Source organism: Boleophthalmus pectinirostris, unplaced genomic scaffold (genome assembly GCF_026225935.1).
Source record: "Boleophthalmus pectinirostris isolate CB_2022bp ecotype Guang Dong unplaced genomic scaffold, ASM2622593v1 HiC_scaffold_5, whole genome shotgun sequence".
Taxonomy (NCBI): domain Eukaryota; kingdom Metazoa; phylum Chordata; class Actinopteri; order Gobiiformes; family Gobiidae; genus Boleophthalmus; species Boleophthalmus pectinirostris.
The window spans coordinates 15934003-15947456 of record NW_026571404.1 but is presented as its reverse complement, the minus strand read 5'-3'; the positions used below and the strand labels follow the sequence as shown (position 1 = coordinate 15947456).

Sequence of the window (13454 nt, the reverse complement as noted above, 5' to 3'; positions counted from 1 at the left end):
TTCAAATTACTTTCTCGCATAAATAATTTCTATGATGGTCCAACTGGGTAAGGTTCATGTGATATTACAAGAGTTCAAACTGAGGACAACTGAGGTGGCCAGCAGCTCAGAAATATATGGAATCTCCTCTTAACCTATCAAAATGTCTTTGAATTACTGGGAATTTTCACAATAAAAAAGTTGTATGGCAGAAAATAGTATATAAACATATTTAAACCTGAAATCTGTTTTTCGCTAGTTGCAAAAAGGGGAAATAATGCTCTACTGGACACGGGTAAATGTGCTCATGGCCGGACTTGATAGACTTTAATCTTTTATATTGTGAGTTATGGACCAAATTTCTAAATGAATAATGCGCTTCAGAGTTTATGCGTTCTTATTTTCTCACTAAGTAGTAATATATTGCCCTTAATCTGAAGTTTTGACCCGAACTGAAGTGCGCGCCTCTAAACTCCTGCTTTGCATTCGTCATGTTTTCTGATGCACAATATAATCGTTTCATCTGCTCTGAGTCCTAATTTAGTCCGTGAGCCGGGACCTCTCTCTCCCCCAGCAGAACTCTGATTGGAGTGACTCACACTCACACATGCACAGTTCAAAGACAAATGTCGTCAAAGTCTCACAAATGAAACAATGATGCATCAGGCTGCGAATACAATTAGAAAGACGCCTCTTCGAGACCACACTGAATAAATGTCACAATGTCACTTCATGCACTTTCTTTTAATTAATAAGATGCACTTGATTGCCTTATCTGTATTAGGATTGATAGAGTGAGTTCATTTGCACACACACTACATCACTAAACTAAACAAAGTGAAACCAGCACCAAATCTGGACTTATGACTGCGCCCTAACCAAGAAAACAATGACAAATGACAAATAGTCCAAAATTCTGCCCTCTTAGTTGGGAAATAAAGTTGCATAAAACATTTCAATGAAACTATATCTAGATTCTGATTCAAGACGTTATTATCATTGTCATTCAACAACTAAATTACATTTATAGAAACACTGCTTAGTTTTGAAGGTGCAATCAGTACTGAGGTAACAGGGACTAAACCAACTTTAAAAAACAACTTAGCAACATTAGCACGTGTGTTGTGCATGGACCACCGCATCACTTAGTGGCACACTTGAATGGCCAGCACTCTTGTCTCACAGTAGGAAGGTTCTGTCTTTCTGTGCGGTGTTTGTTTTTCTCTGTGCCTGAGTGGGTTTCCGCTTTCCCCCATCAACCCAAAGCATCCACAAAATCCTCCCGCTAAGGTAGCCCTGAACAAACTTAGCTCAAGATCTGGAGATGTTTCTCTGGGTGTTGCACCGTGGCACCCTCTGCTCCTGACAGGATGCGTCAAATGATGATGGATGGGTCAAATGCAGTGGACAAATTTCCCTGAGAAGACATGAAACTAGGCGTGTAACGATAACCAAGTCTCACAATACGATATCATCACGGTATGAACCTCATGGTACGATATTTATTGCGATATTGTGCTCACAATTAGGGATGTAGCAATATCCAAATCTCTCTGTATGATATTTTCACAATATACATTTCACTGTACGCTATTTATTGAGATATTTTGTGGAAAAAACTGATTAATATGCTTCGTTTTTCTCTTAAAATGCCTTGACAAGACTTAATCCAAAGAACTAACACTTAAAAGTACTTAGAAGTGTTATTTCGTCATGTGGTCTACAATGAAATAGAGCAAAGGATCATGGTCTATGTAGTTCCCTCTGCCTTTTTAAAGCTATTGCTGCACCGTAACTCTTCATTTACACAAAAAGACTTGTAATTCGATATATTATGATGGCCCACGATATTATTGTGAGAACTTTGATGATACAATATCACGATATTTCGGTTATTGTTACATCCCTACATGAAACTGATGTGAAGATTAGAAAAACAAATGCATCACAAGCCACTGTATTATATTTATCCATTAAGGAAATTACAGTGTCTATACACAGTAGTTAAAATTACAGTAATCATTCTAAATAACTGAGCAAATGAAAGTGTAATAACATTCAAAATGATCAAAGCTAGACAAAAATGCCTATTTTTGTTTAATACAGTGGTTTTGTAATATGCATGGAGCTAATGTTAAGGTAAAACTACATCGGCTAAACTGACTAATTTAAATTAGGAAAGGCTTGAAACATGGACACTTTGACAAATAACAGAATGACCAAGGATAGACAATCATAATGGTCCACTTCTGTATTAGTGCAATATCTTTTTCTCCATGCATTAAGACTTAAACTTATCGCCTAATATTTGAGAGGGATATTTCGTCTGTTACATCATCAAACTTTTTTATGTCATAACGCCACCTCCGCAGTGTCTCCCACCCTCCCAACCTGCGCCTGTCGTAAAACTGCTATTTTTAGTCCGCTTCACCAAGAATACCCCGCGTCATAACAGTAACATCCTCCCGTTTTGTTTCCCTGCCTCCTCTGCGCTCTTATCCAGCTCCCCGCGGCTCTGTGGACGAGAGGTGTCGGCTTTTGGCTATAAAAGGAGGGACAGCCGGGACTCAGGCGGACACAAGTCTATCAGAGCCCGGGGAAGGCGCTGCTCATGCGGGCTGTGGTGATCAGAGAACTATCATTATAGATCCGTAGCGGTGATGAGCCAAGACCGCTACCACTTTTACGCGCAAAGTTAGAAGTTAAATGCGCAGTTAAATTAATTTTATGTGGGCATATTTTTAAGTAGCATTGGCGTCATTATATTTTGAGACTTACTAGAACTTTCTGCTTTACTTCATTGATGAATTTCCAGAGATATAAAAATGACTCTTTGGTGTAACGCGTGCCAGTGTTACGTCAGGACGCCGTGTACGTCGCACCACCTGAGCGAGGACCAGCGATCTTCAGCTTTCTGCAGGAGGTTCAGGTGAGTTCACTTTTCATAAACTTTTCTTTTCAAGTTTTACGTCCTGATGTGGCTGAACTGAGGGGCTCCTGGCTGTGGCTGCGGTGCGTGAGATTACGTTCAGTGATTGCATTTACGCTGTGAGGCTAATTTCCAATTTGAGATCATTTCATTAGGCCTAAATATGTTTTTGTGTTTCCCCAAAATTAGGGGGACCAGATTTTCAAAATTAAAAAACTGCAATATCCCTGGTTTGGGTTGGTTGATAATAATAAAATTGTGAAACTAGTACGTAATTAAGCTAAATTATTCTGCACTCGGCACTAATGTGAGTCAGTATAGTCCCATTTTTTTGTGTGTTTTGGTCATTTTTAAGCAGCTTTTCTGTAGTTTAACTAAACAAATGTCAGTTTATGCCTCTTTTTACTGATGGCAGGTGTCAGATTGGTCAAAAATAGGGACACCTGGGACATTTGTTGTATAAAACTGGGACAAATCACTGGTTTTGGATAAATCTGCTGGGACAGGGGACATAAGGCTGAAAACTGGGAGTGACCCAGGTAAACAGGAACGTCTGGTCACCCTACCCAAAATTTTATGAAAGACTAAGGAGAGAATTGGTTTGAAGTATAGTAAAGAAGTTATTTATTTATTTATTTTTTTGTCAGGTCAGAGTGCCAGACACTGAAACTTCACTTTATCCACTTTATATTTTTACCCATGCTTTTCCTTTCTGCTTTATTTATGTGGTTATTGATTCAGAAAACAACAAAATGTACCCTTTGCAATGAGTGTGCAAAATTATATTATTGTATATGGTTCTGGATTTCAGCTTCCTGCATATAGGCGCCATTTTGAGGACTTTTAACCATTCCACTGCTGGTAAAAGCTGGTAACATTGCTCATGCTCATTTTCATCCCTCTTAAAACAATGGGCAGCCTAGTAAAATCCCACATTGCAAAAACGTTTATCAATCCACAACACCATAACATAACATGACATGCAGTCTAAAATGTAGTCTAGTTTGTCGTTTTGTCATCTGTCCAAATAAACAAGGACATTAGCAAATGTTTTTAGTAACAATCTTCAAATATAGAACCCAAATCATGCACAGTTTTAGCTCATCTTTATTTAGACGCTCATCTTTATTTAGCCTGATTCATCTCCCCTTTTGCGGCTGTATTTTCTGTTGTCATAGTGACGTGGTTTGGGATGCTGTGATGCCTCCTGCTCTATTTGGGCAAACAACAGCTTAACTCCTCCTCTTAATGTGTGTGTCATTTTGTTTTTGTTCCACCCCTCTCTCTGAACTCCCAGCACTGGCTATAAAACCCACAGCTTTGAAAGAATGGACTCAAATGGACACTGGCTTAGCAGCACACTAGTATTAAAGAAGATATTAGAAGATATTTTTTGGATTGAATCAGTGCGAGCTATTGCAATGAATTAAATTTGTATTGGAAGTACTGTGATTTTTGTTGATTGTTTTTTTAACAATGTCTTCTCATAGATCAACCAAAGGAGCATCTAAAGCCAGAAGGGACCAAATCAACAATGAAATCAGGAACATGCGCGCTCTTTTACCAATCACATCCGACGACCAGGACCGCCTCTCCTACTTACACTCCATGGCAGCTATTTGTACCTACATTAAGAAGTCAGTGCTTTTTCGAGGTAAGTTATTTCAAAGTTTCTACTTTTAAAGTCGGGACAAACTGTCAAACTTTAAATAATGCAACGCTTCTAAAGTTAGCAACGCTTTAGGGGGTTCTTTCAGCAGTGACAAGCTACAAAATGTAAAGTCAAGATAACAATGAACTTTCTCTCTGCCTCCCCGAAGGATTGGCGTCGAAGGAGGAATCAAAATGTTCCCTTTCTTGTGAGGCCTTTTTGCAAGCGCTTCACGGCTTCGTCTTGGTCACCACGGCCCAGGGGAGGCTGGTCTGCGTGTCCGAAAACGTGGTGGAATATTTGGGGATTTCTATGGTGAGTGAGAGGTTTGCACAATGTAACTTAAGATTTAGATCAAGTACGTTTTCTGAGCTGTAGAACTGATGTTTTGAAATCATTGTAATAGTTGTACAAGAAGCTTTTATTGAATGTAGAAACGTAAACTCTGGAGATTTGAGTTTGCTCTTTGGTTTGAAATGTTTTATGTTTGAAAGCCTAGAGGAAAACACTATCCATGGTTTTCAGAGTGATGAAAAATGCACTTTTGCCGCAACAATTATGAACCCAAAACAAAATATTCTGTCCTATATTACTGTATCTTATGGAGAAAAGTACTCAAAATGGCACCTATAAACAGGAGGGTGAAACCCATGGATACAAGAAAGTTGGAGTATAGACATACAGTATTATCAGTGTTGGGAAGGTTACTTTTAAAATGTATTCCCCTACAGATTACAGATTACATACCCCAGAATGTAGTTTGTAATGGAATCCATTAAATTACTTAAAGTGAGTAACGTAATCTGAATACTTTGGATTACTTGATTTGCTGCAGAGAAGCAAAGACTAGGAAATTGTAACATAAGATGTTTTGTCTGCTAAAAGACAATAAAAGCCCAGACTTTACTTAACCAAATCAAAAATATTATTGATAGAAGATGAGGAGACATGTCCACGCAGCATGGTTTAGACCTGGTTTAGTCCTGGTTTTAGTCCTGGTTTTAGACCTGGTTTTAGACCTGGTTTTAGACCTGGTTTTAGACCTGGTTTTAGACCTGGTTTTAGACCTGTTTTAGATCTAGTTTAGATCTAGTTTAGAGTTGGTTTTAGTCCTGGTTTAGACCCGGTTTAGATCTAGTTTAGACCTGGTTTTAGTCCTGGTTTAGTCCTGGTTAAATCTAGTATAGTCCTGGTTTTAGTCCTGGTTTAGACCTGGTTTATTTTCTGGCAATGAAACTAGTGGAATTACTGACAAAAACAAAAACAAAAACAAAACAAAAAAAAGGGATGGGGGGGGGGTGTGTGTGTAATACAGTTACTCATAATTTGTAGTCTGATTACATAACTCCAGTACATGTAATCTGTTACTCCCCAACACTGAGTATTATTAATATTATTATGATATTGTTACTATGTCTGTTACAGTTTTTGAATAAATTATACTTCTAAATGTAATCACAGCCTATCATTTTGTTTCTTATAGAGTCATTTTATTCAGTAGTACCTTGCCTACTCAATCTCAACTGAATGTGTAATGCTAATGGGGTTTTGAATATTTTAGGTGGACCTTCTTCAGGGAGACTCTCTGTTTGACATGGTGGAGCGCTCAGACATTGATGTTGTGAAATCAAATCTGGACTTCGACAGCAAATCTTCACCAGGTAATAATGGTCGTATCAAAACATGGGTCTCATTTCAATTGAAGAACTTTAGTAATTAGTTGGCAAGATGTAGCTTTCTACTGTCTGGGATGTGCCTCTCCCATGGTGCATACACTCTGGGACAGGCTCCAGTCTCATTAACTCTAAAATAAGTGGAAGAAAATGATTAACAGTGTTTTGAGGCACAGTACTCATATCATAAATTATTCTGTTCACTGGATTAAATGTTGGATTTCTTTTTGTTCTGATTAGGGATGTAACAATAACCGAAACATCATGATATCGTATCGTCAAATGTCTCACAATAATATCACGGGGCGTCACAATATATCGACTCACAAGTTCCTTTGCTTAAATGCATGGTTTTACAGCAGCAATAGCTAAAAAACATCGGGAACTACATATCCCATGATTCATTTCAGTGCAGACAACATGAAGAAATATGTTTTTTAATCTAATTCGTTGGATTATGATGGAAATAATTCACACCAAAATCTTGTCAAGGTATTTTAAAAGCAAAACAGCATCTTATCTACAATTACATCAGCCTCTTCAAAATATCGCAATAAATATCGTACCGTGAGATGCATATCGTGATGATATCGTTACATCCTTAGACCTGATTGGGCTTAAAGATATATCATGTAACATTTCTGGTGGAGAGTTTGCTGCCTGCTTATGGAGTTTATTTATGTTGCATTTATTAAATTAGTGGCGCTTTGGTGGCATCACATATTTAGACTCTTGGAGATACACCAGTTTAATGCCATACTGAGGAACATTATGGATAAAAAAGAACATATTCACTGAGACAAACTGGCAGACCCTCCATCGAAAAAGTAAAATAATGCGCCTTTAATTTAGTGCATTTTTAGTCCCATTAATATCTTGTTTTAGGACAGATAAAGTTGGTTTATTCTTCGTGGCAAAATATATTATAAGTTAGTACTTGTTGTGAAAACTTTGATGAAAACTGCTCTGTAATATTTCAGTGAAAATTATGGCTTAGTATTTGTACAGTACTTTCTTTTCTTAAATCTGCAAATATTTAATTCTGTCTTTCTGTTTCTTCAGAGAGGAGTTTTGTTTGTTCGATGCAAACCTCCAAAGCCTTCAAGCTCCAAAATGGCGGCTGCGGTTCGATGCTGGTACAGGGCAGTTTCCTCTACTTCCCTCTCCCCTCTGGAGTGCCCTCTTCCTCTTCTCGTCCAGTCACGGAGCCCCTGTTCGTGGCCCTCTGCACCCCCACAGTGGACCGCCTCAGGACTGACAACTCCCAGTTCTGCCATTCATTTAACACCCTCCACAGACTGGACATGAGCTTCAACCAAGTGTCAGACAGGTATGTTTAAGTAAATGCAACTGTTTTAAAGTAATATCTTGAGATCTTTTAAAAGGTGCACTATGTAACTTTTCTGGTGGATGGAACACTACTTGATTTCTTCATAGAGATGTTATTCCTCCTCACTTACCCTATGCTTTCCAAGTATCCTAAACTTTGTGAAACCAGAGCGGACTTTTGCTGTTACGTTTAAACTAACCACACTTCGTGACCGTCATATATTAAAGCACTTTTAATAAGATGCAGACAGTACACGGTGGACTTACTTTGACCTCGAGAAATGCTTATACAACATATCTGCAGAGGCGGCGCTACCATTAGGCAAATGTAGGCGGCTGCTTAGGGCCCTCAAACCTGGAGGGGCCCCCATCCAATTGCTCTCAGTGACACTAATGGCCGAGGCCTCAGAGAAATTTGATTTTCTCTCAATATGACATTAAATTAGAGTAGTTTACCTTTAAACAATAATCATAAGAAAAAATAAATAATCATATGTAATGGATGTAAACAAAATGTAATTGTACTAGCAAAAAAATAAAACTACTTTCAGTTCTGTTATCGAGGAGGCCACTGAACTAATAAGACAAGTTTCCAATCCACCATAATTCAAATAAATACAGATGTGCATGTCTCAAGAACAATGGGGAAAAACAGACAATAAAAAAAGCGCATAATAGTGAGAGCCCCATACTTAAATTCACCTAGGGCCCCCAAATTGCTAACTCCGCCACTGTATATGTGTACTGCAGCAAGACAAAATTTGCACAAATACGTGGAAAAATCTGAAATCTGATGACTGATATCTATTTTATTTCTATTTCTTTGTTTCAGTGTTTTGTATTATCTTGGTTACTCATCCGAAGAATTAGCAACCAGATCATGGTACAGCCTCATGCATCCTGAAGATCTTTCTCTGAGTGCAGAATGCCATAAAACTTTAGGTAAGTTTCCAGCCCTCTCCACAGAACCAAAAACAGTAATATTAAAGTTAATGACCCTGGCATTAAAGTCAGCGGTAAACAAAAACTACTCATATTTTTTGTTTTTTATGGGACATTAAATAGCCAACAAGCTGTAATAGTTTCTTAGTGAGCCTTTTGAAACTCATTATTTATAACGGCAACAGGCTTTCTGTAATTAACCAAGCTGTATATGAGCCTCATTGAAGACTAATTGTTCGGAGGCACAGTCATTTTTCCATTAGGCATTTGCAAATCTTGTTTTATTGTAATGAAGAAAATAATTTTTTTTCTTTAGAATATCCTAGGGAAGAGATTGTACAGTCGTGGTTGCTGAATTGCAGAATATTAAAGATTCATTTCTGCTTTTTGGACTGATACACAGCAGAGGATTACTCAAAGTACTTGTTGTTAGTAGTAGTATTTTAGAGCTCTAGCCCAAGGGTCTCCAGCCTTTTTCCTCCATTGAGCTACCTTTACAAAATAAAAATGCCAAAGAGCTACTTATTTTAACAGATGCAAGAAATTGAGTATATATGAGTCAAAGCCTTAGATTGGGGACAGCTATATATACCTATAAAATATAAACCATTATTCATTTATTAGTGCACAAAATTGGGCATTTAAATGATAGATTTACAGTGCTAATTTTACTTATTCAGCACAATACGTATAATTCAGAAATCCCTTGGCGAGCTACTTGGAATGGGGTAGAGAGCTACGTGTAACTCCCACGCTACAGGTGCTCTAGACAATCACAGCATGCAATTTTTTTGTTTTAGAAACGAGTAAAGACAGCAGTGAGACAGCCATAGATTGGGCTGTACTCAGTAACTCGTATTATTTCAAAATTTAGCCTAACTAGGTACAAATAGAACAACATAATACATTCCTATATCCATGCTGCTATGACAACACTCTGCACTTTATATATTGCACCTTCATATATACCAAAAATGCTACCTCATCCTTTTTTTGTGGAAATGTATATGTCCTTTTCTGTCTGTCTATCTGTATATTTTGTCTTTATTTTTTTTATTTATTACTGATGTCTATATACATTTCGTGTCTGTGTGTGGTATGTTTAGTTTTTAATTGCACATTTAGAGTTTTGGAGTTTTTCAATCCCCCTGTGTAATGTGGAATTGACAGTAAAGTTCACTCTGATTTTGACTTTGACTAAATAATGACCTGAATTTGACTAAAATATAAGTACGTGTAAAATCTGCTCAAAAAGTACCCAACGAATCCACTCAAAACTAATTTTCCACCACATTTTTTTCCATTTTATGTCTAATTTGAATGTGCATTGTGTATTCTTCGCAGTCAGGTTTTCACTGTACCTGTGTGTTGTCTCCAGTGCAGGCAGATGATGGTTCTCAGCTGCAGATGGTGCTTAGACTCCAGTGTAAAGACCTGTCCTGGGTCTGGATCTATATCAGAGCTAACAAGGAGCCTCAGAGCATCAGCTGCACTAACTACATCATCAGGTAAAACACACTTCGCCTCAAGCAACTGTCAGTGTGACTAAGGGACTGCTGCAGCTGTATGGTACATGAGCAGCATAGTGTACAATGGGCCAAGGTCTTTAAAGTAACCATGGCAACACTATAAAGTTTTACGAGCTTGCTTCAAGTGGTTTGCATGAAAACAGCTTTAATTGTGCAGTATTAAAGATTTTCTAGGTAGTTTTTCATCGCCTACTTGTCTCTGGGAAGATGTTATTGTTTTGCCAAGAATATTCCATAGTACTTCTATAGACTTAATCTATCTCCATGGAGACCAGGTCATGTTTCAGGTCAGATCTGTGGAAAAGCTACACAAAGCTGCATTTTTTTTCAAGGTATTTTGAGCAATAAAAACATGTGGAGTTTAATACATTCATATTCAGACAAATCAATAACATTTCAATAGAGACAAGCAGGTAAGAGACCCCCAAAATGTTACAAAATACACCTTTAATTTTAACCTACGCAATGCACTTCATCTAAACCTTGTCTAAACATTCACTTTTCTCTTGTAGTGAGACAGAGGCAAGGTTCCTCCAACAGAAAATCAGCAATGAAGTTTCTGGACCATCAGATTCCACTGCACAGCCAACAACTTCAAATCACAAAACGAGTAAATGTTTAAAGAGGCAGCGGACATGCAGTAGCCAAGGAGACGAGCCCTGCGCCAGAAGGAGGAGACGAGACTCGTGGATAGACCAAACTTTTGTTCCGTGCGATTTGAAGCAAGAAGACTGCTCCCCCGGTCCTAAATGTGACCCTAACATGTTCACTCCTCCATACACCCCCAGCTCCTCTAGCTCCTCCTTCAGTCATGAGTTCCTAATGGATGTCTTCTCTTCCCCTGAAGCATCTCCATCTTATTTCACCTTCCCACCAGCGCCCCCTATGTGCGGGCAATCGCCATCTCAGTCGCCCCAGTCCTTATCTCCAGTACAACCATTAGACCACGCTTCTTTGAGTTCTCTGCCTGCCCCGTCCCCCCTCTCGTCCTCTTCTCTGTCCCCCTCCTATGACGACTTCGCAGCTTGTACATCTGACGCCCGATTGGTTCCAGATTGCCTCTCTGTGTCATGTGAAAGCCCACTGGAGTGTACCCTGCATCAGGATGACTACAGCCTGTCAGAGCAACCACAAGGGGGCAGCGTTGTCCAGCATGTTCCGGATCATGCTTTACCCATACATCCAAATCTGCTCACTCCAAGCCAGTCGCCAACTTCCCAAGGGACTTTTGAGTACAGTGAGAGGGAGAGAGAGGAGATAAGTATACTGGCTCAGCAGATATCCTCCTTGGCGAACAGCTTTGATATGTTTCGCACTTTGAGCCCCATTCAAAACACCCAAATGTCAATTGTGAGCACTCAACTGTCACCTTGTACTTTCCCTCACCTCACTAATCACTCCTCTGGGTTTAAATCTGAGCCCGTCCTGGATGACTGTATATTTGACAGCATCTTAAACGATTTGGATTTGGTCACCATGAAGAACAATAGTAGGAGTATGTCTTGTCAAATGCAGCAGCCCTTCACACCCCTGGATGCTTCCACGGACATGAGAGAGCCTGCAGATCAGCTCACACCAGGCAGAATAAACATGGATCAAAACAATGGGTTGCATCAACTCAACCACTACATCCTCAGTAGCCTTCAGCAAGGTACGTGTCCCACCCGCTGAGAAGAGCTCTTTCATACCTGCACTGAGAATTCACTTGAACTAGAAAGAGTAGAGCTAAATAAAATACAATTGATACATGGGTAAAAACTGAGAGTGAAAATATTACTAAAAATACTACTCACACTACAAGTTACTTTTTGGAGGTTGATTTTAAGCCATGTAATGTAATTTAACAAATGTAGCAACTGTCCCCAACACTGGGCCAAGCCTTATGCCCTTTGGTGTCAGATTGCATACATAATAATACAAACTACACCTCAGTCTTTGCAATCACAAGACATAAATGATACAATTACGATCTTAAATGTGCTATAATGTCTTCATTCATTTACTGCTTATTCCTGATAGGGATCATGGGTGACTAGAATTCACTTGTAACTTATTCAAGGGTTTCCACTTCCCATTTTGCAGACATTTTCCCCACTTAAAAGATGTATATTTTTTATTGTTAATTGCTTTTTATCATTCTGAGAAATAGATAGGAGTAGGACATGGACAGACAGACAGCCATTCAAACTCATTCAAAAGGGCCAATTTAGAATCACATTATGAAGAGTCATTTGAATATATCTACTTATATTTCCATCTCAAGAATCCACTAATGCTTCTCTTTTATTCTCTTTTCAGATGGACTGACTGAAGAAAACCTGTACTGAACTAAGTCTGTGACTTGCTCTATACCAGTTGTATGGCATATTGCCGTGTTTACCTTCCTTTGCTGGATTCAAAGTTACTGTATATGAAGGACACTTTTGCTTTGTGGTTTGAACTCTGAATGACTTCTCTGTGAAAGAAGCAGATTCAGGGCTTTGTTTTAGCTGCAGCTTTATCTTAATTTCTTAGGTTTGCTGTCATCTTTGTTGCTGATGATGTCTTGTTAAACTGCTTTAAAATGGTACTTTTAAGAAACAGTTTTGACAACACTTGTAAGTTGAAAAGAGAGCGTATTTTTCTTGTTCGAACCATTTACAATTGAGCACTTTATCAATGTCAAACCCTTTTTAATAATAATAATAATGAGGCACCAGAACGATTATTCACAGATTTTTTAGTCGTACGGCAACAGTATTAGTCAATTTAGGTGCCTTAAAAAGCTTTGGTTCAAAGCAACCTTAATTTGATGAAGAAAAAAAAAAGATTTGTTTTTGTATTTGCGTTTTATGAAGGAGCTTGGTGAAAAAATTGAGCCAAATAACTACCTCATTGAAAATCATTCCACTGAAATCACTGAACAATGTATTTATTGACAAACACATAAACACTGAATGACACTGACTACTTTTACTTATAACTGGTTAAGGTACCAAAATGTGAAATGTAAACTGGATTCATTCTGCTTTAATGTTTTCTATATGATACTATATACTTGTAAATAAAGTTATAATGAATATCGATAACTCTGTAAGCACTGGATTGTTTTTTCTTTAAGTCATGTTTCTTTCATTACTATAAATTACTCTAGTGCCCTTCTTTTGTTTAGACATGGGTTTGTCCGAACTTATAGTCTAGTTGAGTAGTTCTGGGATGTCCTAGTTAGTGGTTAGTTGTTAGGATTCTCATTTTTTTTTTATAATAATACTTTTGCATTTCCACTAACTGACAAAAACACCAAAATAAACAAGACTGAGCAGACCACGAAAATGTGCATAGTACAGATAAAACAATACTTTCAACAAACCATGACCAACTTAACCTATAGTGCCTTCTTTAATAATAGTCAGAACCAGATGTTTAGTCAAATAGTTTATAAG

General features: G+C 38.2%; 1 protein-coding gene across 1 annotated transcript; it reads left to right on the top strand.

Annotated features, from left to right (window-relative positions):
- The first annotated feature begins 2804 nt into the window (after window positions 1–2804).
- On the top strand, window positions 2805–12957 carry npas4l (neuronal PAS domain protein 4 like). The gene is made up of 9 exons (XM_020921059.2): window positions 2805–2908; window positions 4399–4562; window positions 4729–4874; window positions 6121–6220; window positions 7295–7562; window positions 8394–8503; window positions 9882–10011; window positions 10545–11683; window positions 12331–12957. Exons 1-9 carry the CDS (start codon window positions 2805–2807, stop codon window positions 12357–12359), a joined length of 2190 nt encoding a protein of 729 aa, XP_020776718.2. The 3' UTR covers window positions 12360–12957.
- The last annotated feature ends 497 nt before the right edge of the window (window positions 12958–13454 follow it).